Here is a 25,332-nt window from a genome sequence, read left to right on the forward strand (position 1 = left end):
AAGGTTGGGGCTGGTTGCAAGGGGAACCAACCTAGTGATCAGAGGGTTGGAACTTTCAGTTCTACCCCCTTACCTCCAGGGAAGGGAGAGGGACTGAAGGTTGAATCCATCACCAATAGTCAATGATTTAATCAATCATGTCTATGTAATGAGGTCTCCATAAAAACTCCAAAGGACTGGATTCAGAGAGCTTCCAGGTTGGTGAACCAGAATGAATCCACAGGGCAGAAGGTGGTGTACTCCAAACTCCCCAGGGAGAGAAGCTCCTGCGTTCAGGACCCTCCCAGACCTCTACCTATGTATCTCTTCACCTGGCTGTTCATTCATATCCTTTAATATCCTTTGTAATAAACTGGTAATCTAGTAAGTAAACTGGTTTCCTAAATTCCCTGAGCTGCTCTAGCAAATTAATCAAACCAGGGAGGGGTGGCATGGGAACGTCCAATTAATAGCCAGTCGGTCAGAAGCACAGGTAACAACCTGGACTTACGATGGGCATCTGAAGTGGGGGGCAGTCTTGTGGGACCAAGCCCTTAACCCATAGGATCTGATGCTATTCTCCAGGTAGATAGTGTCAGAATTGAGTTGAATTGTAGGACACCCAGCTGGTACTGGAGAATTGCTTGGCGGTGTTGAAAAAAATGTAATGGAGATACCCATGGAGGGCGATCCACATGTTGATCCCCAGCAAGGGCCTGAAATCTGGGGGAGACAGGATGATAATGAGCCACCAGAGTTCCCAGTCCCTTGTAGCAGGGTGAAGCAGGCTGCTTCCACCTCACCCAGCAGGTTGGACTGGATTTTTCTGATGGTCTCCTATCCATAGATAGTGTTTACATCCATGTCCTGGGAGGTAGAGGGAGCAGGGTCAGGACACTAGGAGTAAGTTAAAATTTGAGGGAAGGGACAGAAATTTCCTGCCCAGAAATCCTAGGGAGAAGGGACAGAGAAATGAGATTGGGTGGACTGATGTCTCACATCTGTGACTGTGAGGCCTGGAATCTGACACTCCCATGGGTGTGACTCAGGCTCTCTGGGAGGCTGGGATTCTGGAGTGGGGGTAGGATCTGAGTCTGGGACTCAGAGAGAAATTCCCAGGGGTGGAGGGAGGGTTAAGTCCCCTCTGTGCCTAAAGGATGGACTTAAGGAAAGAGTGAAGGTTGTACATGTTATTTCCAAGGGAGTAGCTGCTGTAGGAAGTGGCTTCATACAGCTGCTTATTGCTTATGAAGCTGCAGATGTTCCAGCCCCTGGGGAGACAAGGTAGGAGGGAGAGTGGGAAAGAACTCAAGGCCAGGTCAGAATGTGCAGAAAGGCTGAGAGTCAGTAGAGGACAGGTGGGGGTGTAGAAATTAGGAGAAGATGGATGGCGGTGAGGGGTCAGGGAGAAGAGAGAAAAATGGAAGGGGTGTCAGAGGCAGATGAGAGGAACCAGGGTATAGGCAGGGGTTGGGTTTGGGGAGTTCTGGGTAATGAAAGGGGATGGTTCTTGGAGGGATGGGGCCCAGAAAGTCAGAGTGGGGAGCAAGTTGCTTAAGGTGGGGAGGGGTTACAGGTTAGGATAGGATCTTCCTGAGGAGACCAGAGGTGGCTCCTGGCCTGAGTGACTAGCTTTCAGACATGAGGGGTGGGCACTGGGTAGAGGAAGGGCAACAAACAAGAGGAGCGTGGTCATACCCAGCGGGAAGCAGGAAGATAGCTGGTGCTGGGAACTGGAGTGATAAAATGAATATAGACCCTGCAGAACTTACACAGGCAGCCTTACAGGCTGAAGCCAGACAGAAAGAGCACCAGACCGAAGATGAAGGCAAGCATCAGGTACAGTTATGTAGCCAGCCTCCTATTTCAAGACCTGGGAAGGGGCCTGGAGGGAATGTGGTCTTAGGCTTCAGCCAGACATCCAGGTAGCTACTCACCGTCTTACCTCCCGCGTGTGCAGGGCAGGGAGGGGTGGTGGCAGGGCGGCCTCTGGAGGACAAACTTGCAAATGGAGCTCGCCTTATCTTCTTGAAGATGTCCCACTGGCTGTCCTAGTTTTTTAGAGACCAAGACCTTGCTCTCACAAGTCTAGGTCGAAGTGGGAGTAGAGGCAGAGTTGTGAGACAGAAGGGACCCAATTAGCCAGCACCTCCTGGACAAAGGGAGACAGCCTCTCCCATGCCCCTCCTTATACTATCCAGAAAGCATCATGATATACTGATATGGGACAGGAGGGCTCCAGTGGGATACTCCAGAGCCTCTCTGCTTTGCTGCTAGACTGGCCTACTTAATTTGCAGTTTCCTAGCTCTTAACCCTCCCGTTCCTCCAAACCAGTCCTCCCACACATCCTACTTCACAGTCCCGGCCACTCCCACCCCGGGGGGCTTTGAAGCATCTCCTGGGGTGACCTCCTGGCAGTGAGCAGGCTGGGAAAGGGGAGATTGAAGGACTGTTTCTGGTCTAACAGGTGGCTGGGGAGTGAGACGTCTTAGCCCTGCCCCCCGCCCCCGGCCAACCTCCCAGGGCCTCTTGGCATATCACAATAGCTAATCTTTACTGAAAGCTTACTCTGTGCCAGGCATTCTCTAAACTCTCTATATCATTTCATCCTCCTAACAATACTCTAAGACAGGTGCTATTATTATCCCCATTTTAGAGATGAGGAAACAAGCTCAAGGAGGTTAAATAACTTGTTCAGTGTTACCCACCTATAAGTGGTTGGGCCAGGATTCAAAAAAGGGGTGTCTCTAGCAAGAGCCCGTGCTCTGGACCACTGTGTGGTGATTACTTCAGGGGTCCCTATTTTAGTTCATGGCACCAGTGTCCTCCCAGTTCCTCCAAACGTTAACATTGCCTTCCATCCTTCCCACCTACTCACTCCCCATATTCAATAAACTGCCAAACTGTATCTATACTCCTGCTTCTCTCCCCAGTCCCACCACAAACACCCTAATTCAGGTCTTTATTACTTCCCACCAGGACTTTGTCTCTTTTATGGTTAGTATTGGTTGTTATAAAGGTAGTGTGAGTACATTAAAGGAAGTTTGAAAAATGGCAAAGAGAAGAAAAATCCACCCAGAATCCAATCATTTTATTCCCACCATTGTACTTTCTTCCCATGTATTGATACTTTTTCCCCAGGCATAGACCTTTTACATACTTGCAGACATTTTGTATGATAATTTATCATCCTACTTTTTCAGTTAACATTGATCGTAAGTGTATTTTTCACATTCTTTTAACCTCTTGGTAAACATCATTTTGCTGGCTGTATAGCATTCCATTCTTAGAATGTCCCATAGTCAACCAAGCCATTCTCCTATCCATCACTTTCAGGAGTTTCCAAGTTTTCTATATTATAAGTAATGCTGTGATTCCCAGAAATGAAATTAGTGGGTCAAATGTTGTGCACATTAATACAAGTTGCTTTTCTGAGAGATAAGTTTACTTAAAGTGTATGAGATTCTAGTCTCTTCACATCCTTTTCAGCATTGAGTAGGATCACTGAAAATCTTTGCCTCTTTAGTATGATTTTATTTACATACTTCAAAAACCAGGCAAAATCAATCATGGTGTTAAAAATTAGGACAGTGCCTACCCCTGCAGGGGAAAAATGATTGGGAAGGGTCATGAGGAAGACTTCAGGGTGCCGTTAATGTTCTACTTCTTGATCTCAGTGCTGGTTCAGTTTGTGTGTTGTTGGAGAAAATTCGTCAAGTTGTATTTTTATGATATGTGTACTTTTCTGTATGTTATACTTAAGCATACTTATGCTTAAGCAACAAAAGAAAAATAGATAATTTGGACTTCATCAAAGTTTAAAACTGTTGTGCTTCAAAAGACACTCTCATATGGGTTTCCCTGGTGGCGCAGTGGTTGAGAGTCCGCCTGCCGATGCAGGGGACACGGGTTCGCGCCCCAGTCTGGGAAGATCCCACATGCCGCGGAGCGGCTAGGCCCGTGAGCCATGGCCGCTAAGCCTGCGCATCCGGAGCCTGTGCTCCGCAACGGGAGAGGCCACAACAGTGAGAGGCCCGCGTACCGCAAAAAAAAAAAAAAGACACTCTCATAAAAGCAAAAAGACAATCCACAGAATGGGAGAAAACATTTGCAAACCATACATCTGATAAAAGACTTGCATCTACAATGTATAAATAACTCTTAAAACTCAATAAAAAATATGAAAAAGAAAATATATATAATTGAATCACTTTGCTGTACACTTGAAACTAACACAACATTGTACCTTAACTATACCTCAAAAAATAACAAAAACAAAAACAATTAAAAAATGGGCAAAAGATCTGAAGAGACATTTTTCCAAAGAAGGTATACAAATGGCTAATAAAAGATGCTCAGTGGGGACTTCCCTGGTGGCACAATGGTTAAGAATCCACCTGCCAATGCAGGGGACATGGGTTCAAGCTCTGGTCCAGGAAGATCCCACATGCCGTGGAGCAGCTAAGTCCATGTGCCACAACTATTGAGCCTGCGTTCTAGAGCCTGCGAGCCACAACAACTGAGTCTGTGCGCCTAGAGCCCATGCTCCACAACAAGAGAAACCACCGCAATGAGAGGCCTGCACACTGCAACGAAGAGTAGCTCCTGATCGCCGCAACTAGAGAAAGCCCTCGTACAGCAATGAAGACCCAAATGCAGCCAAAAATAAAAATTAATTAATTAATTTCAAAAAAAAAAGATGCTCAATGTCATTAGTCATCAGGGAAATGTAGATCAAAACCATGATGAGATACTACTTTGCACACTCCAAGATGGCTATGATAAAAAAAAAAGACAAATGATAACAAGGGTTGGGGAGGATATAGAGAAATTAGAACCTTCATATATTGCTCATGGGACTGTAAAGTGGTGTAGTCATTTTGGAAAACAGTCTGGCAGTTGCTCAAAAGGTTAAACATAGAGTTAGCATATGACCCAGCAATTCCACTTGTGAGATTTTAAATACCATAGAAGAAATCATAAAGGAAAAGAGTGAATAATAAAAAAAGAGAAAAAATGAAGTGATCAATTTTACTACATATAGACTAAATTTATAACTTTGGTATATGTGTGTGTAAATAAAAAGGTAGATCCTGACTCCCTACCCCCTACACCCGCCAAAAAAAAAAAAAGCAGGTGTGCTGGGACATACATCTGCAGCAAATATGATGAGTTACAATCTTTTTGTACAATTAAGGTATATACCCAAGAGAAATCAAAATATGTATCTAATCAAATATGTGTACCCAAATGTTCATAGCAGCATTATTCATAGCAGACAGAAAGTAGAAACAACCCAAATGTCCCTCAACTGATGAATGGATAAATAAGATGTAGTATATTCATACAATGGGAAATTATACTTGGCAATAAAAAGAAATGAAATACTGATACATGGGGCGACATAGATGAAACTTGAAAATATGCTGCTAAGTGATAGAAGCTAGGCACAAAAGACCATATATTGTATGAATCCATTTATATGACATGTCTAGAATAGGCAAATTAATAAAGATATAAAGTAGTGGTGCAGTGGTTAAAACTCCACACTCCCAATGCAGTGAGCCGGGGTTTGATCCCCAGTCAGGGAACTAGATCCCACATGCATGCCGCAACTGAGTTTGCATGCCACAACTAAGAAGCCTGCGAGCCTCAACTAAGACCCGGTGCAACCAAATAAATAAATAAATAAACATTAAAAAAAAAAAAGACATAAAGTAGATTAGTAGTTGCCTGGGGCTGGGATAGTGGGGGAAAATGCTGCATGACTGCTGTTGAGTATGGGTTTTCTTTTCGAAGTGATGAAAATGTTTTAAAATAGGTTTTGGAGATGTTTGCACAACACTTAAGAATATACTAAAAGCCATTGAACCGCACACTTTAAATGGGTGAATTATATGGTGTGTAAATTATATCTCAATAAAGCTGTTACATATTTTTTAATTTACTAAAAGAAATCTTCATTTAATAGACAAAAAAAGCCATATTATTATTTTTTAATTTTTTTAAAATTTATTTTATTTTATTTTTGGCTGCATTGGGTCTTCGTTGCTATGAGGGCTTTCTCTAGTTGCGGTGAGCAGAGGCTACTCTTCATTGCGGTGCTTGGGCTTCTCATTGCAGTGGCTTCTCTTGTTGTGGAGCACAGGCTCTAGATGCACAGGCTTCAGTAGCTGTGGTTCGTGGGTTCTAGAGCGCAGGCTCAGTAGTTGTGGCGCATGGGCTTAGTTGCTCCGCGGCTTGTGGTATCTTCCAGGACCAGGGCTCAAACCCGTGTCCCCTGCATTGGCAGGCGGATTCTTAACCACTGTGCCACCAGGGAAGCCCAAGGGCCATATTATTTAAATATACATTCGATTACTATATTTCTATGTGTTTTAGTCTTAGTGCTTCCTCCTCTGAAATTGTCCTTTAGCCTTTTATCTAGTGAGGAGCCTCTTTATTAAACTTATTTTGCATTAATTAATTGTACAGAAAGATTGTAACTCATCATACTTGTTACAAATATATTTCCCAGCACACCTGCTTTTTTTTTTTTTTTTTTGGCCGGTGTAAGGGGTAGAGAGTCAGGATCTACTTTTTTATTTACACACACATATACCAAAGTTATAAATTCAGTCTATATGTAGTAAAATTGATCACTCTTATCGGTTTTTTTTCTTTTTTAATTATTCACTCTTTTCCTTTCTGATTTCTTCTATGGTATTTAAAATCTTACAAGTTTATCCTTTCCACACAAACTTCTAGAAAAAAGGTGATGAATAGTATTTCATCTTATTTTCATCTAATTTTATTTGCTTACATTTAATTCTTTAATCTTATACAATTTATTTTATGATAAGATAGGATCTTTTTGCTTTTTTTTTTTTTTGCGGTACCTGGGCCTCTCACTGTTGTGACCTCTCCCATTGCGGAGCACAGGCTCGGAAGCGAAGGCTCAGCGGCCATGGCTCACGGGCCCAGCCACTCCGCGGCATGTGGGATCTTCCCAGACCGGGGCACGAACCCGTGTCCCCTGCATCGGCAGGCGGACTCTCAACCACTGCGCCACCAGGGAAGCCCTGTTTTGTTTTTTTAAGTTGCTAGTAGAATGGGCTTCTCGGCCCCGTATTTGGTCCCCCTTCTCTAGTTCTATACACCACGCTAAACCAATCTTACTTTTAAAAAAAAATCTAACTAGGTCACTTCTCCGTTCAAAAACAGTTGGTGGCTTCCCACTCCCTATAAAATTAAGTCTAAACTTATCAGCTTGGGAATTCCCTGGCCATTTAGTGGTTACAACTCCAAGCTTTCACTGCAGAGGGCCCGGGTTTGATCCCTAGTCGGGGAACTAAGATCCCACAAGCTGCGCAGTGTGGCCAAAGAAAATAAAATAAACAAACTTCTCAGCTTGTCATTCAAAACCCTCTACAATCTAGAAAGACTATGGAGGGCAGTTTTGCTGATTCCTTCTCTCCTATCCAGCAAAGTACCCACCATTCCTTCCCTTGACCATCCCATTTCAGTACCTTTCCTAAAGCTATCCCTCTACTTAGAATGTCTGTCGATCCTTGACAAAATTACCTGTCACAGGTCCACCTCCATTCCACAATCACAACCAATTTCACCTTCAGCAAGAAGTGTTTCCAGATCACTTTGGTCAAAACCAATTTCTCTCCCTGTAAGTCTAAAGCACTTCGCAGGTTTCTAATCCTGCTCCCTGATGCGTGCTTTTACTCAACATGTGGCTATGTCTGACTTTCCCGTTTGGGGAGTTTCAGGAGGGCAGGGACTAGGTCTTAACCATGACCACCTTAGACCCTGCAGTGACAGTCCATTACATTTGGATGAAATTCAAAATCCTTGCTATCTTTGTGATCTTAGGCAAGTTGCTTGGCCTCTCTGGCACTTAGTTTCCTCGTATTAATGGGAGATAATAACAGTACCCACAACACAGAGCTGTGCTCAGCTTTCGATGAGATAATAATTGATATAAAGCATTTCTCACAATACCTGGTGCAGAATAAATGTTAACTGCTATTGTCATCATCGTTATTGACACCATGGCATTGTCCCATCTGGCCTCAGCCTCTCTCCTGCCACTACTTTCCCTTGCTCACCAGGCCCAGGACCCACTGGTGTTCTATTCTTCCAACCCACTAAGCACTTCCCAGCATCAGGACCTGTTTCCTCCCCATGAAATCCTCCTCCCTACGCGCCTTACCTGGTCAAGTCCTCCTAATCCTTCAAGTCTCAGCTGATACATCACTCCCTTAGAGAGGCCTTCTTTAACACACCAGTTTAAATTAGGTCTCTCTCTGGGTTCCCTGGCAGTCCAGTGGTTAAGACTCTGCGCTTCCATTGCAGGGGGCATGGGTTTGATCCCTGGTTGGGAAACCAAGATCCTCGCATGCTGTGTGGCACAGCCAAAAAAAAAGGTCTCTATTATATATCTAACCTGCACTATTCAGTTATATATAAATTGTAATTGCATATATATGTAACTGTTTGTTTTAATATCTATTTCCCCACCCAACTCTATAAGTCATGTTTTCTTATCTACTGTTCCATCTCCAGTTCCTGGCATGTTGTAGATGCTCACTAAATGTAGCTTGACTGGCTGAATGAATGAATAGACAAGAGTACTTTATATAGCAGGTACTCAATAAATGTTTGGACTTTTTTTTTTTTTTGGCTGCGTGGCTTGCGGGATCTTAGTTTCCCCAATCAGGGATAGAACCTGGACCCTTCACGGCAAAAGTGCTGAGTCCTAACCATTGGACCGCCAGGGAATTCCCAATAAATGTTTGAACTTTAATTCAGGTTAACCCTAGATCCTCTGCCATAGTAAACGCACTCAGACCTGGGCTTCAGAGGTGGGAACATGAGTTTGCAGAGATCACACCGAAATATAAAACCAAGAAAAACTCTGCACACATAAAATAGGAGAAAGGAATAAAAATGTTCATAGGAAGGCTCTTCATGAGAGCAGAAACCATGATAGAAACAACCCAGATGTCCAGTGACAGGAGAATGAAGAACTGTGGTATAGTCAAACAGTGGAATACTACACAGCCCTCAAAATGCATGAACTGCAGCAATATGAATCTTAGTAATATTAAGTAAAAATAATAAGCAGCCAAAAACTACATACAGCAGTATTCCTCTATAATAAGGTTAAAAAAAAACTAAAAAAAAAATTGGAAATACATAAAGCTAAGATAAACATATAAAAAGGAAAAAAGAATGGTGGATACCTTGGGAGGAGGATGCATTTCAGTTATTGCCAAGGTCCTAGCTTTCATGTGATAAGTTCTTATGACAGTACTATAATTAAATAAATGTGTCCTGTGCATAGGGCAATGAAAAGAGTGTGCCATGAGACAAGGGTATGATTAATTTAATTCTGTGCACCTGACATCCATTAAAGGCAAGGGAGAGAAATTATGCCTACTTCCTCCAGGTAGCCTTATTTGTTTGGGGGAGAGGGGGAAAAGTTTCTTCCTTCCCAACCCTCTCTGGGACTTTTCTCTAGGGACTATCTCTAGGTTCTCCTCCTGGAGAAGTGAGCCAGTGGCACAGAGGTGGGGCAGCAGGGAGAGGAGTAATCCAGTGTTTAGCTACTTCAGGAAAAGGGTCCTGGAATTGGTGGAGTAGGAGCCTGGAGGTAGGTCAGCTTCCATTACCATTCAGCTCCCCCCATTCCCTAGGCTAAGAACTACAGGGTGTGTAGTCTGTCATTCATTTCCTGTTCTTCATTGAAGACCTCCAGATGGAGTGGAAAGAAGCCTAAGAGGTGGGTCCTGAGAGAATGGGACTGTGGCCACATGGTAGAGTGTTGTAAGCATTCTGGGTACTGGGGAGCTGGGTCCAGTGGAGGCCAAAACCACCATCTTCAAAATTCAGTTTGGGGACTTCCCTGGTGACGCAGTGGTTAAGAATCCGCCTGCCAATGCAGGGGACACAGGTTCGAGCTCTGGTCCGGGAAGATCCCACATGCCTTAGAGCAACTAAGCCCGTGCGTTACAACTACTGAGCCTGCACTCTAGAGCCCACGAGCCACAACTATTGAAGCAGGTGCGCCGAGAGCCCATGTTCCGCAACAAGAGAAGCCACCACAATGAGAAGCCCCCACACCACACCCGAGAGTAGTCCCCGCTCGCCGCAACTAGAGAAAGCCCGCACACAGCAACGAAGACCCAACGCAGCCAAAAATAAATTAATTAATTTTTTTTAAAAATTCAGTTTGGAACTAGGGAGCCACTGACTCACAACTTTTTACACATTCCCTCTTTTCAGCCTGGCCCAGAACACACCTGGGCCATCCTAAGCACCCCCTGCCCCTCATCTCCCAGCCTTCCCTGCCCTTTCCTTCTTCATCCTAACTATAGCTCCTAATCCTGTACTCTCACCTCTACTTCTACCAATACCCAAAATGAGACCCTACTTTGTGAAAAAAGGGATTGGGGGGAAGCTCTGGGAGGGCAGCTTCAAACTTTCCACCTTAGGGGAAAGGGCTTAAGGTCAGACTGAACTGGGCTGGGCTGGCCTCTTACCTTTAGGAAAGGGGTTAGAGGTCAGGCTGGACTGGGCTACTGGTATAAAAGGGGCTGGAGATTGTGCTGGACTAGACTAGCAGTCCTAAGAAAGGGGCTGGAGACCAGGCTGGATTGGACTGGGTTAGGAACATGGGGAAGGAGCTGGGTTCAGGCTGAGCTGGGGGCCTGGGAGTCAAGGCCTGGGCCTCTGCAGTGGGGCCCGGCTGGCATACACAGTTGGGCTGAAACAAGTTTTTCAGCATCATGCTGGGCCTGGGACTGGGCCCTCCCCTGCACCCGGAAACAGAGGACATGAGGGCTTTGAAGGGCTTACTTCCCCCACCCCAGCAATTCCTCCTGAACAAGGGCCTTCCCCAGAGGGGCCACTGGGGCAAACAGGGAGGAGCCAGATCTGGGGCTTCAGAGGAAGTCACTGGCCACCAGGTTTCCTGAGTTCAAAAAGTGGGTTCCCCTGTCTCTCTGGCCCATTCCTTTCCCCCAAGCAGGGCAGAGTCCAGGCCTAGCAATCTACCTCTCCCCTGGACCCCCACCTCCCTTTCAGAAACATACACACACACACAATGTGAACCTGCAAATGCTGAAACCCAGTCACATGCCCGCCCTGGCAGCCCCATAACCCAACACAATCGTACTGCCAAGCCATGCATTCAACAACACATCCTCATTTATGTACTTTTCGCTGCCAACTCACACCCAGTGGTCATGCCTCCTCTGCCTTGTTCAGCACCGCATCCTTAGCACCTGGAGTTGGGGCTGGCACCTGGAGAGGGCTCAATGAATATTAGCTGAATGAATGAATCCACCAAGACATACATTATAAACAAATGCATATACAAGCCCACATGCCTATTAATACATGTATACGTCCCTTACATACACATATCCAAGCCCTGAGGTCAGAAGTCACTACATACACAAGCTTACACTCAGGCAAAAAGGTCAGATCAGATGTACACCTAGCTCCAGACACAAACACGCTGCAGATAGGTGTTACCTAGGACTTTCAGGGCGAATTAGTGGTCACAGCTGGCTGGTAAATGTCCTTCAGTCAGATCAGGCCTGCAGAGGGGTGGGATATGTGTGTACAAATGCAAGCCTTGGAGTTCTGAGGTCCTGGAGCAACGAGGAGCTGGGCTGGTAGCAGGGCAGGGCCGAGGTAACTGCATGGACTGGAAAGGGGGTGGGGTGGGCCATGCAGTCCTTTCCTTTGGTTTCTTCCTGCCAGCTTGGGAGGTGGGGGCAGAGGTGCAGGTCTATGAGGCCTTACTTGAGATCCAGAGACCTTAGTGAGGGAACAGTCTGAGACCTCAGATTCCCCTGTCTGGGATGAAAATGAGGGAGACTTGGAATTCCCTGACGCTTTTACTGCCGTGGCCCGGGTTCAATCCCTGGTCAGGGAACTAAGATAATGAAAGATGCGTGGCACAACCAAAAAAAAAGAAAAAGAAAAGAAAAGAAGGGAGACTGGGTAGGAGTTTTTGCAGGTGCTAATATCCCTCCCCAACCCACTGCAGTATCTCCCTATCTTGGCAATCTTCTATAATAGTGGGGAAGGAGGGGAATCAGGGAGAATAACTACCTGGAAAGGAGTCTGAAAAGTGCCCTATTCCTCGTACCATCTCTCTGTGGAGCTTCAGGCTGTCCCCTAGCAATAGTGCTTAAGCATCCTCCTCTCTCTGTGCCTCAGCCCAAAGTCAGAAAGGAGAAAACCCCACTACTCTCCTGCTTCCCCACCCAGGGACCTAACACCAGAGGAGACTAGTTCAGATCTCAGCTGGGCTGGTAAGCTAGAGGCCAGGTAGGGGTACGAATTTGACAAAAACAGGACTTAGTCTCCCAAGCATTCTAACCACCCAAAGCTCCTCCAATCCAAGCCCCCTCCTAGGCAAGGACCCCTTCCTCCACCCCTCCCCCAACAGCCTAATCCAGGGCTATCTATCCCAGGAACCCAGCCTGCAGAGGACCACCACCTGTCTGGCAGCCCACCCCATGACAGTTAGGGGTGAGGAACAATAGTCCTGGGAGGGGCTGGGAAGTCAACTTTTGAGGAATACAGCGCAGCCTGGGACACATCAAGAACACCACCAGAAGAGTGAGGGGAAATGTGAGATGGGAGTGAGGGGGAATTCACAAGCCCAATTCATGCCTCTTCCCCAATGACTGGTGTTAGGGACTGCAGGAAGGAGGGGAAAAAGACTGCCTTGGACTGAGTCATTATAGGCATCAATGACTAACCAAGACACTCTCAAACCAAAAAGTCTCTTTATTTATCGGTACCATACATGACTCAAATGGCCCAAAAAAAAAAAAAAAAAAAAAAAAAAAAAAAAAGGCATTACAGCGGGCGGGGTGGGACATCCACCTTCCCTACCCCTTCCCTCAGCTCCTGACACAATATCCTTCCAAAAGTGGTGGCAGCTGGAGTAGAGGAAACAGGGTATGGGGGACCCCAGAATCCAGAAGGAAGAGTGGGGAGAGAGGTGGTGCTAACACTTCTGGAACTGGCCACAGGAGAAGGCAGCGAAGCCACAGAGCTGGGTCCAGGCTCATGGGACCCTGCTCTCGGCCTCACCCTGGGCCTGGAGCCTCCACATGTCCAACTGTGAAACAGAGCTGAGGATCCTGGCTGCCTCCCCTGTCCTTCTATGAAGAAGGGGAGAGAGGAGATATTGGGAGATGAAGAGCCTTTACTTCAGCTGGAGGACAAAAGCCTATTGCTCCCTGGTGGGCTTAGAGCTGGGACACCCTCAGTGGCTTCTACCCCTCCTTGAAGGGCAGGGGAGGACTAGATATGCAGTCTGAGGGGTTGGGGAAAGAGAGTACTGGAGAGTGGATGAACCCCTCCTCCACCCAGCCTGCCCAACTGAGACAAAACAAAAAACAGTGACAAACAAGGCTGCTCCCTTCCCTCCACACTCCCTAAGGGAGGGAGCCTCCCCCTCCCCCCATCCAAGACAGCTGCTCTAGTGGAGGACTTGTAAAGAATATACACACCGTGGAGGGAGGGGGTTGGGGGCTGGGATAGAAGGAGTCACAAGCACTAGGAGGGCAGGCCAGAGTCCTAGAGGATGGGGAGACAGAGACAACAGCAGGGGGCTGTCACAAAAGTGAGGCCATCAATGGCGCCCTACCCTCATGGCATGCCTTCCCCAACTCCAGTCACCCCAGAGGAAAAGGGAAGAGGATGGCAAAGTGTCTCCTTGGTCTGAAGCTCTCAAACTGTGTAAAATGGCAATGCATACCCCCCTACCTCCATATGGGCCCTAAGCTCCCCATCTGCCAGGCATAGGGAGGTAGCTGGACCTTTAATAAGGGGAAATAGGGGACATGAGTGATTTTTTTTTTAAACTTACATTTTTAATAATATTATTTTTTAAAAAACTTGGAGCTGGGATAGGTGGCAGAAGGGAGGAGCCCAGAGCTTTACCCCTCTACTACCAGCCACCTAAGGGGAGGGTTTGGAGGAGGGGCATTCAACCAAGCCCCATAACTTTTAAGTCCCTAAGGGCTGTGGGCATAGACAACCCCAGGCTTGAAGAGGGTGGAGTCAGGAGGATGGGGGAACCCAGAACCTGGGGTGAGGATGGAGGCAAATGCCCTGGGAGGTGGTCAGGGCATTTCTCAGAGGCCCAGGGTCCACATAGGCATCCACATGAGTACCCGCTTCCCCCAAAAGGCTCTGCAGAGGCCAGCCCCAGCCCAGGGCCACTGGGGGGCAAATCTTGGCACCTGCCCCCAGTGAGTCCAGTTCCTCCCTGAAGCGGGTGGATGAGGCTGCCCATTTTAGATGCTCAGTCTCTTCATTCTGTCTTCTGCTCCCTGGGGCTTCGAGGGGTGGGGCAGACAGGCAGAGCGCTGGGTGGCGGTGGCCGAGGCAAGGCCTTTACTGGGAGGCCTGTGACGTGGGGTTCTCCGATTTGCTCTCTTGGCTGGACGGAGGCTTGCTGTTCCAGGGGCTGTTGGCGCCCAGGGCAGGGGAGTTGTTAAAGCTGTCCTCGTCGTCAATGCCGTTGGCCGCGTCAAACTGGGTGTTCTCCAGCCGGGTGATGAGCCTCTCGTCCTCGTCCCCGAACTCCCCGCCCATCAGGGTGGGCTCCCCCACCACCATCACATCCTGAGAGTGGCGGAGGTCCCCAAACATAATCGGGGCAGGGGCTCGCCCAGCCCAGGGCAGCAGATACCCCCAGAGCCCCAACACCCACCCGGGAAACTCAACCCCACCCCACCCCCACTCATACCCCAATTAAAAACCCCAACTCCTCTGATACCCTCCGCCCCTGGAATACTTCCCACTGAAGGACTGCAAAGCATCACAGCCTTTAACCTATATCCACTGGATTCTGGGAGAAGTCAGTCTACTCCTCTAGCTCCCTAGTCCATCTCTCCAAAATTTTAGGGGGCTCCTGAACTTCTGTCCAATGTAAGAGAGAGGGAGCAGATCAAAAACACCGGTGGGGAAATGTATGTGCGTGTATGTATTCTAGATTTGCACACATTTCAAGTCTGTGTGTCCCTCTGTCAGCGTGTGTCTCTCTGGTGGTCTCTGTACCCCTAAGCTGTCTGTCCTTTATGTCCATACATTCCCATGGCTGTCTCTGTCCCTTGATGTCGTATGTTGCTACGTCTGAGTCTGTGTGATCACAATCATGCATGTGACAAGGACTGTCATCAGGGACAAGAGTCAGCCCACGATGGCAAAGTACACTGGGAAAAACTGTCTTTGTTTCTACGTCTGCTAGTGAGCTCAGGATGGGACAGGGTCAAGGGTCAGGGGCCAGCAGTGGGGCAGCCCAGAAGAGAGAAGAAAGCCGAGATGCTTACAGGTACCTGGCTGGAGAGGGCGAAGGTGCTGGCTGGGCTTTTCTTCTTGCTGTTGCTGTTATTGGTGTTGCCGCCCCCCGAGCTCATGGTGCTGCCCCCTGACATCTTCCTTTTCCGCCGTTTGCTGGGCTGCTGCCGTGCAGGCTCCGCTGTGCCAGGGAAAGGAGGCTCAGGTGGGGTAGGGCCCTGGGACCCTTATTCCCCATTCTGGCTCCTACGGAGCCTGAGCCTACCCTGATCCCAATCTCGCAGACCCAGGAAAGAGGAAAGGGCTTTGTGAGGAGACAGCGATACAGCCTTGGGGAAGCAGCATCAGATACTGGTAAGAGCAGGTGCAGGTGCAAGGCACTCACCAGGGGGTGCTACCATGCGCTGCCACTTCTGGAAGAGGCAGGTCTTGAGACAGTCACGGGGGCTGAGGCTGTAGGTCTTGTGGCGGGACATGAGCTCCTGCATGGGCTCGAGTATCACACAGAGCTGGGGGGAGACCAGTTAGTGGCTTGTCAGGGGACAGACGTGGAGTGGAGACCAAATGGGATGGGGCAGAAATTGGGCGACCGGAGACTCACTCGGAGGTAGTTGAGAGTGGAATTGGACAGCCCACACCGGGTGATGTTTTTGGAGAGCTGATCCAACATCTGGGGGTCCTGGGCCTAGAGGAGGAGAAAGGTAAGAATACTAGCACCTGGGTTGCATCTGCTCACCTGCCCTATCATCTTAGCCTCGTGACACCCCTGAGAGACAAGAGGGGCTACTACATAAAAACCCATTTTTCAGATGGATAAACTTCAACCCTCTGTCTAGGGCCACTGGCGGGTGATGGCAGACCTCGTGCCACCCTTCCCGCTGCCTGCCCTCAGCCTTGTGGCTTAGGTCCTGTGCACAACTCACATGCATGGCAAGGATGCTGCGGGGGATGAGCTCTCGGTGCTGCCGGATGCTGAAGTGCCACGTCTTTATCCGCATCATGTCATCAAACATGAACTCCAGGTACAACCGGCCCTCCACACAAACCTGGAAACAAGCTTGTCACATATCTGCCTACCTCCCCACATACCCCAAAGTATACCAGTTCCTCTGTTTCCTCATGCTTCTCCCACTGCACACACTCCTGCCACCTGAACAGAAATCTGGGTGCATAACTGACATGGACCATCTCCTCATATACCTGCCACACTGGCACGCGCGCGCGCACGCGCACACACACACACGCGCACACACACACACACACACACACACAGTAGAAACGCTTAATAGATTCCTGTCTTCTCCTCTTGTAGCTAGTGATACACTCATCGGCCATAAGCTCCATGAGGACAGGCTCTTGTTCACTGGTGTCTCCCTGCAGCCCAGAAAACTGTCATGTACAAACTCAATACATGTCTGCTGAATACTGCAGCATGCCTGCCCTCCCTGTGTATCTTGCCACTTCCCATTATGCCTCCCTGGGGAAAAGCCAAGTACATTTTGGGGAGCCAGAAGGGGAATCAAACCCAGGTACTTCAGTGGTCCACATCCAGCTGGGTGCTGACCTGGGTGAACATAGGTTTGCCATGCTGGGTCACCATGCTGCCCTGGTCACAGTCGAGGGAAACAAAGTTGCTGTGGAATGCCTCCTTGGGGTGCTTAAGTACATAGTAGAGCTCCGTAGCACCCCCCTCAAAGATGCTGCGGAAGTAGCGTGGGATCAGGGTCCGGCCAATGGCTGCAGAGATGGGACAAACTCTTCAGAACAGAAGGATCTCAAAAGTGGTCAGGCAGATACCACCCCTGCCAAGACAGATCCCCTGGGACAAATACCCACGCCCAGATCTTAGAAGGACACAGGAGATGTACGCTCTTACAGCAGCATTGGCAGGACCCCCAAAGGTCACTCACTATATCTCTTTGGTCCATCCTCCAGGCAGAAAGTGATGGTTAACATGGCATCATCCTCAAAGAACTCAGTTGTGAAAGCATCCCACCAGAGATTGTCACACTCCTAAGAAGCACAGGGAGGGGTGTGTGTGTCAGAAGACATGCCACAGGGGTGCCCAGATGGCCCTCTCCCTCCAAGCTCCTTCCCCCTGGCTATACCTCTGTCCAGTTTTGAAGCCGTTTGTTAAGCTCGAATATCCTGTAGTCAGTTTGGTTGCCATATGGTGTGTGCCTCCTGGGGGAAGTGAAGAAGGGAGATCAGTAGGAGCAGAGCCTCCCCCCACCACCTCCGCCTTCACCCCTGTAATGGAAAGCACCAACCTCCCCACTGGGCTTCACTTACCCAATCCCAGGCTCCAGGTAGGTAGGCGGGTACATGGGAGTTGGGCTGTGTAAGGGAAGAGGCTATGAGAATGGGGGTGGAAGACAGGAATTATTGAGGGGTGTCACTCCCTCCCCTTTTCAGGCAGGATGCCATCTGGGGAAGGAACAGGAAGTGGACAAGAAACTCACCCCACATCCCGATCTAGCATGGTGCCGGGATGGAAGGGGGGGAAGGCGTTGCCGTTCGGGGGCTCCTTGGGCGAGTACAGCTTGAATGACTTTGAGGAACAACCTAGAAGGGAAAGAAAGAAGGGGTCTCCTGAGTCCCTCTTGGCAGTGCTCCTGGAAGTCTGCTAGACTGTATGCACAGGGACTGGACTTCTGGAGCCCCCGAGGGCACTAGGGGAGGGAGACTACCCTAGGGAGCACCTATCCCAGCTTCTAAATCTGGCTCCAATCTTGTTTTATTAAGACACTAGAAGTTCTCAGCCCTAATACCCAAGACCCCATTTCTTCATGTGGCTGAGCCCTGGATGACAGAATTGAACCTGGGAAGAAATGTCAGTACCATAGGATAAATAAATATCTAAACATTAGAATCTAAAATTTTGATAAACTCCCTTTTCATCTATATTATTTTGTTTTATCATTATCACAACCTTGTGAGGTAGCAGTGTCGAGTGTAACATTCCCATTTTATAAATGAAGCAACTAAAAGGTCAAAGGGACTTACCAAGATCGTACAGCTACTAACTGGCAGTTAGGACTTAAGCCTAGTCTTCTGATTCCCATATCCTATAGTATTTCTACTCCTCTATTGCTCTCTGGAGACCAGGTTGGGGGAGGGTAAAGGGGGATTTTGCCAACTCCCTGCTCCTTCTCCACCCCCAGGGTCTCAGGAGGGCAGGGGATAGAAAGATAAAGGGGGGGGGAGTGCCTGCTGGGTGCTGCCCACCAGATAACCAGTTGGGCCTTCTGCCTCTCCCACCAACGGCCACTACCTTATCAGCCCAGCCCCCCCCACACACACCCACCATGGGTCTAGTATTGTCTCCAAACCAGAAACCTAAAGCCTCAACCCCTTTTCTCTCCTTAGACTTGCAGTGGGGGAGGGAGGCAGACGGGCCTCCAATGGATCCCACTCTAGTTACAAACAGAAAATAAGAAGCCCCAGGGAAGGAGTCTAGGTTTCAGGGACTCAGTCTAGGAGGCAAGTGGTTAACTAGACAGGGTCTCTGCTTGTGTGTATCTGTGCATGTGCTCATGTGTCCCCTCTCCACCTCACTCAGAAGCACCACACAGTTCTACTCCTGCTCTACTATTACCTGACTGGAAGAAGTGTTACATTCATAGCTAGGTAAGAGCCAGGTAGCCCTGCAATGCCACTTTTCCCCTCCCCACCAGACAGGAGGAGAACGTGAAGCAGAGTCCTAGTCACAGCTGCTTCCTCATGTCCCCCAAACTTGATTTCATTTGTAAGGGTAGCTGTATTGGCTGTATCTGAGCCCCATCTCCAATTTAGATACAAAATCTATTTTGTTCCTTGGGAGGAAGAGACAAAGGAAGACCCTGTGCCAACATGTACCATTTAATTCTCTCCCCTTGGTCCCCTCCTCACAATATGGGCCAAAGGAGGGTCCCAGAGAGGCCTACCCTCCACCGTCCCCGAAGGTGCCAAGACTCAGAGCCTGTGTGTACCTGCACACACGTGTGCCTCATCCTGCCTAGCAGGCTTGCACCCTCAGCTCGCCCCAACATGCCTACCAAGGGCTGGAACCCAGCAGCCCCAGGCAGGATCAGGATGCCTGCAACAGGCCCTTGCCCCACGCATGAGCTCTCACAGGCCACATCCACATGCTCCCAGCATGACATACACAGCTTTCACATGCCAGTCAGGACTGAATGAGGAGCATGTGTCCTCAGGAAAGAGACAGTCCCACCAAACCCCAAGTCCCCCCACTCCACAGACAGCTGGACAAGGCCATATAGGAAGTCAAAGCTCACACTAGCAACCAGAAGCCAGGCCTGGGCAATGCACCCAGTAGTCTAGATTATTAGACCTGGCCCTCATCCCCTACCTAGGCCCTCCTTTCCCCAAAAGCATTACTGCCCCTGCCCCTCAGTTTCAGGGCCACTTGAAATGTATCAGCTCAAGACCCTAAAGAGAAGGGAGGCAAGACACCAGGGTTCCTCTCTAACTCTGAAAAAAGTTTCAGAGCTTCAACTTCTCACTCGAGAAATGACAGGCATTGCCTGGGGCTAGGTAACAGTACTGAGGAGCTAAAGCCCAAAGCTTTGGGGCCTCTATTTACACGGCCAGTGAATGGACACAAATAAACTCAGCATCTCTCCAGAGCCATAGCAACTCCCAGTAGTCCCAGCACAAGGGCTGGGGAGTGAGAAGAGAAGGGGAGGGGACATCACCCAGACCATCTGTCCCTGCTGCTGCCTGTCCCCAGCAGCAGGGGTAGAGGGAGCAACGTGGGGGTGGGGGTGAGGGGGTGGATGTGTCATCCAGTCTTGGAGTCAGGCAGAGTCCCGTCTCCCACCTCTAGCAACCTGGGAGCCCTTAGGAAGGGGGAGGAGAGAGGAAGAGCCCAGAACTAGTAAAGTTTTCTCAGAATGGAAGATGCATCCTGTGGCCTAGGGGGGCACCTCCAGCTGGGTATTTCCATGGTAACCTACCTGACCCGAGGGCAGGCCCCCTCCCTTTGGGGGGCTGACCAGAGGTCAGCAGGCCCGAGAGCCCTCTCCTCTATGAGCTGGGTCACCTCTCTCACAGCCAGCATACCAGGCCCGGGCCAGATGGAGGACCTTTCACCCACCCCCAACAGGCTTGCAGGGTGCCCAGACTTACTTACCTGGGAGAACTGAGGGGGCCAGGAGAGGTGCGGGGAGCGGCTGGGAGCCCAGAGGGGCCCTGGCAGGGGTGAGGCCTGAGGGGGGGCCAACTTCAGCCGCTCATGTCCCGAGTGGGACAGGCAGGCCTGGCTGGGAGTTCCACTCCGCGGGCTGCACAAAGACTCGCACGCACGGCCTCGGCCCGCCCCACGGCGGCCACAGCCCCGGGGGAAAGTTACAATGGCCACTGGGCTGGGGACCCGGGGCCAGGGGGCCGGCCTGGGGGGCGGGGGGCCGCGGGGAGTCCGGAGCCTTCTTTGTTTGCAAGGTTTCCCTCAACAATGGCTGCTCCGCTCTTTCCTCTCCTCCTCCTCCTCCTCCTCCTCCTCCTCCTCCTCTGCTCTCCCCGCCGCCGCCTCTGCCTCTGCCTCCAAGCAGCCCGCCCGCCCTCCCCAGGCCAGCAGGCCCCTCCGCCGGGGCACCAGCAGAGGCAGGGCCCGGCACTCACACTCACTCACACTCACAGACACACGCAGCGCCCGCCGGCTCCCTTCCTTTTCTCCCTTTCTCTCCCTCCCTCCCCGCTGGCTCTCTCCGAGCCTCCCTCAGAATGAGGCCCCAGGGCGGGCGGAGGGTGGAGCTGCCCCCACCGGCCCCGCCCCCTCCCTGCGAGGAAAGAGGAAGAGGGAGAGAGGGGAGGGAGGGAGCTTGAGAGAGGGAGGCCGGCAGGGAGGACTGCTGAGAAAAACAAAAGAGAGACAGAGACTGGGAGAGACAGGGGACTGGCCGGAGAGAGGGAGACAGAAGAGACTGGGTCTGGAGAGACCGGGATGGAGGGGAGGGCTGTGGGAGCCAGGAACTGGAATGCCGCTCCCAAGCCCCAAGCGGGGTGCTCAGGGGTGAGCTGGGGAGCCCAAGCCACAGGCAGGGATGGAGGAGGGCACTCTTCCTCTCTGGAGACTCCTAGTATCTTCTAACGGCCTCCCAAACATCCCCCAAATCTCTCTTCCTCTCCCTAGTGATCTCTCGGGTTGCAGGCTGGCCTGGGCAGCCACCCTTGGCTGGTGAAATCCCAGAGCAGCTGGGGGGAGGCTCCAGGGGGTTATTTTTGACAGAGACACACTCAGACTTTAGCCTGTAAACACTGATTGGAAGGAGGGGGACACTCCAGGTTCCCTGCCCCCAACCCAGCTTAGTTCCAAATGCTGACTGCCTTTGCAGGAAGCCCCCTTCCCCCCACCCACCCATTATCACCACCACCACCACCACCACCTGAGGCACGTGGGTGCAAGGGAAAGGAGCTCTGTTAGAGCTCAGGAAGGCAAACTTGCCCATCTGAGGGTCCCCAGAAGGGGTCTACTCTGCTGCTGAATCCTCCCCCAAACCCTAGGAAAAAAACGGTATATGGTTACCAGGGTAGGAACCTGTTCTCCAATGCAAGGGGGGAAGCCCAAGAGAGGGGGTTTTTCTAAAACTTGGATATGGTCCAGGCCCTACTACCTGGACAGAAACACACACACACACACACACACACACACACACTCACATGGGAAGTGGAGGGCAGTAAGGACTTCCTCCTTCTCTGCAATTTGAGTCTCAGCTTTCTATTCCCACCCCGCCCAACCAGACTCATACACAGCCCCACAACAGGATGGCATACACACCAGCTGACTGTGCAATAATAATACTATTGCATCTGGCTCTGTGAACATCCTCCACACACAATTAACACAGCTCACTCTCACACAAATCCATACCTGATACACACTTCAACCTGTGATATACCTCAAACCCCAAATAAACCCAAACCCAGGACACACACACATACACAGTGGGACCTGTGATGCACATGTCCCAAGCCCCAAGACACACCCCAAAATTGCATTGTACCTCCTGAACCTTTGACAGACTGCTACACACATACCCTGACCATTTGTTACCCAGGGACTAACCCCACCCCCTCTGAAATCTGCACACCATTCTCCATCATGGCCTGGCCATATGATACACTCTGGCTTTCATAAACCTATCGAAATCTATACTCTTCAGCCAGAATGCCTATCATCATACTGCCTACCACCAGGACTTGAGATACTTGTCCTGACTCCCAAATTTACAGCCCAACTCTGGGATAACTACATTCTTCCCTCACTGACAGAACAATTCCTGTCATTTGTTTTGTGCCTCTAAACTTTCCAAAGCACATTCACAGGCAGTACCTCAAGAGATCCTAATAGCATCCAGGGCCTATTATCCTAACTTACACAGATTACAGTGAGACAGGAGGGCCTGAGGCTGGAACCCTGGTTCTAACCCCACTCACACAAGCCCAGCCCTGGGGCACTGCAGCCATTCCTACTGCCTGCCCCCTCCAAGGAATGGTCACTCCAGGCCCCAAATGACTATCTACTTGGGGAGGCGAGACAGTTGTGTGCTCTGGCTTCAGTGTCCAGTTCAGAACTCAGAACCCCCACCCAGTCTGTCTCCTCAAATTTCAGGGAGAAGGGCCCCTAAATACCAAGATGTATCCAGACCCTGGCATATCATTCAAAACGGGCCCTCTCCTAGTTCCCCTTCTCCAGCATGTCTGCTCCTCTCTCGGTTCGGACTTAATTCTCCCACTTGCACAGGGGCAGATGAGGTCCAACTAAAGAGAGCAACTCAGAGTTAGAAGACTCTAAAATTGGTGGGAGGTGGGGTGGGGAGAAAGCAGGGAGCAGCAAAGACTGACAAAGGTGATGAGGGAGGGAAGAGCAAGAGCACCCCTCCTGGAGGTGGGAATTCTGAAGGGGAGCAGCCCGCCCCAGCCCACAGGATAAGGTACCAGCACTGCCCCCTGCCCGGGCCCCTGGGGCTCCCTGACCCAGGCCTCCAGTGTGCCTGCCCCCCTTCCTTTGTCTGTGCCCGGCCTCCCGTTGGCCTGGCGCTCTGCCATCCTCCTCTCCTGGCTCTCAGCCGCCACCACTGCTGCCTCCTCCCCTCCCCCTACTCCTCCCTACCTTAACCCTTCTGAGCCACATGCTGCCCCAGACAGGCCCTGGCCTCCTCAGCAACCTGCCCTGCCCAGGATGATGTCCCTTAGCAGAGGTTCTCCCTGCTCGTGACCAAAGCCCCAGAAGCTACTACGCACCCCAGGAGCACTATGGGAGCTAGATGTGTGTATGTGTGTGTATCTTGTAGTGTTTCCTTCTGCATGTGCATGCGTGTGGGTCTGCGTGCTCTGGCTTCCCTCAGTCACATGTGTGGGGCATGTGCTGTCTCTGCCGGGCTGGGGGAGGAGGAGCCGGGAGACAGCAGAGCACAAAGGAGAGACTCAGGCAGGCAGGCAGGCAGGCAGGCAGGCAGGCAGCAGGCAGGCAGCCTGCCAGGGCGCCTGGGCCCCCACCCCAGGGCTGCTCAGGTTGCGGGGGGTGGTCTTTAGGCCTGGACTGGACATGCTGCCACGGGGTCCCTGTGTTCAGCCATGTGCTCACACACACCCATGCAAGCCTGGTGCCCTCCCTTACCCCAAATCCTACCATTTCTCACCCCCAGGCCACTCTCATGCCCCTCCCCAAGTGGTTCTCCTTGAAGACTAACCTCCATCCATCCTCTGGGGCATCAATCCGTAAGACTTCCTCACGTTCAGGAAAAAGATTCCCCACTCTCGGCCATCTTAGGCCCCCTCTCCCCCAACCAGATCACCAGACTCACAAAAGGAACATACCTTTCAGGGCACTGACTTAAGTTGTCCCCCCTCACACATACAGGTCCTCTTCTGTACCCATGCTGCTCCCAGACAGACTGAGAGGGAAACTTTCTCCCTTCTTCTACAGGACCAGGCACCCTACCTCAACTTCAAGATCAACCTCCCATCTACCTCCAGCCTGACAACCCTTCCATACTCACCTCCTGCTCACTATTTGTAGGCACTAATAATCATATTTAAGACTCAGCCCTTTAGCTATGCTTATGTATGGTGATGGAGGATCAAGGCCATGGGATGGACTCAGAGAATGGATGGATCTGAACAGGGTACTCAGCATGGGGCAATTGTAAAGAAAATACACAAACACACACACCAAGCTGGTAGGAGGAGGAATGATGGGGCTAGGCAGGATTCCAGCTTGGCAGGCTCTTCCCTCTCCTCCTCTCCCCGACCCTCTGCAGCAGGAGCCAGGGGTTCCCACACCTGGATATTCCAGGATTCTTAGGCTCTACTAGCCCTCTCTCTGGGCCCCATGCCCCTTAAACATCAGCCTCAGCAGGCACTTTAAGCGTGTGCCCAGCCCAGCAAAGCTTTGGCCTGGGTCACATGATTTTCAAGGAAGCTTCCGCACTGGCAGCTTCCCTTGGGGATGTGTGCTGGGGGGAGGGGGGTTACCAGTTGTGGGGTATGGGCCTCCCAGAGAACAGGGCATTTGGAGGGGCAAAGGATCCAAACCAGGCTAGATTCAGGAATACCTGACTTTCCAAAGAAAGCTAACTCCTGCCTGGGACAGGAGGGGGTCCTGCAGATAATTCAAGAACCCAGAGTCCTGGGGATGAATATAAACCGTGTTCTGAGGCCCTCTGAAGACCACCTCTCCAGTCACAAGGCCCCTCTCCTTCTTCCTGGCAGCAGGAAAGAACTCAGACCTAGGCCTTCCTCCTCCCTAGGAAAGAACTCAGACCCAGGCTGTCACTGGCAAGAGCTGATGTGTTTTGGGGGAGGCAGGGATCTGAACCTAAATCCTCTCATTGGGGTCAAGCATCGCTCCCCTCAATTCAACTCTCACAAGTCACTCTTATTTCCTAGCTTGCCTGGGGCTGCCATATTTCCCCTCCCACTAGGGCGAAGATGCCAGACCCAAGGGCCCAATTATCTGCCCCCCACTCCCCAGGAGGACCTCGTGTCCCTCAGGAGGGCCAACCTTCCCTGGTAACAGGCAG

The 25,332-nt window shown here is 50.5% G+C and overlaps 1 protein-coding gene across 4 annotated transcripts; it reads right to left on the bottom strand.

Moving 5' to 3' along the window:
* Nucleotides 1–11,140: 11,140 nt before the first annotated feature.
* Nucleotides 11,141–20,534, bottom strand: LDB1 (LIM domain binding 1). 4 transcript variants are annotated; one of them, XM_007126861.4, is made up of 11 exons: nucleotides 20,442–20,534; nucleotides 17,770–17,872; nucleotides 17,600–17,644; nucleotides 17,416–17,491; nucleotides 17,218–17,320; nucleotides 16,872–17,044; nucleotides 16,231–16,353; nucleotides 15,909–15,992; nucleotides 15,693–15,816; nucleotides 15,340–15,488; nucleotides 12,821–14,632 (listed from the first exon to the last, which is right to left on the bottom strand). In XM_007126861.4, the coding sequence occupies exons 2-11, from the start codon at nucleotides 17,787–17,789 to the stop codon at nucleotides 14,402–14,404; spliced, it is 1,128 nt and encodes a 375-aa protein (XP_007126923.1). In that variant the 5' UTR covers nucleotides 17,790–17,872; nucleotides 20,442–20,534; the 3' UTR covers nucleotides 12,821–14,401. The 4 variants fall into 4 exon arrangements, with proteins under 4 accessions (XP_028337214.1, XP_028337215.1, XP_007126923.1 ...); XM_028481413.2 differs by lacking the exons at nucleotides 12,821–14,632; nucleotides 20,442–20,534 and adding an exon at nucleotides 11,141–11,278; XM_028481414.2 differs by lacking the exons at nucleotides 12,821–14,632; nucleotides 20,442–20,534 and adding an exon at nucleotides 11,238–11,288.
* Between the last annotated feature and the right edge of the window lie 4,798 nt (nucleotides 20,535–25,332).

The sequence above is a fragment of the Physeter macrocephalus genome, chromosome 20, assembly GCF_002837175.3.
Source record: "Physeter macrocephalus isolate SW-GA chromosome 20, ASM283717v5, whole genome shotgun sequence".
Taxonomy (NCBI): Eukaryota; Metazoa; Chordata; class Mammalia; order Artiodactyla; family Physeteridae; genus Physeter; species Physeter macrocephalus.

Coding starts and splice junctions, on each gene's coding strand:
- LDB1 (XM_007126861.4), bottom strand. CDS start 17,789: ATGCTAGATCGGGATGTGGG. Junction 17,645..17,769: donor ATGCTAGATCGGGATGTGGG/GTGAGTTTCTTG, acceptor TCCCTTACACAG/CCCAACTCCCATGTACCCGC. Junction 14,633..15,339: donor CCCTCTCCAGCCAGGTACCT/GTAAGCATCTCG, acceptor CGCCACTCTCAG/GATGTGATGGTGGTGGGGGA.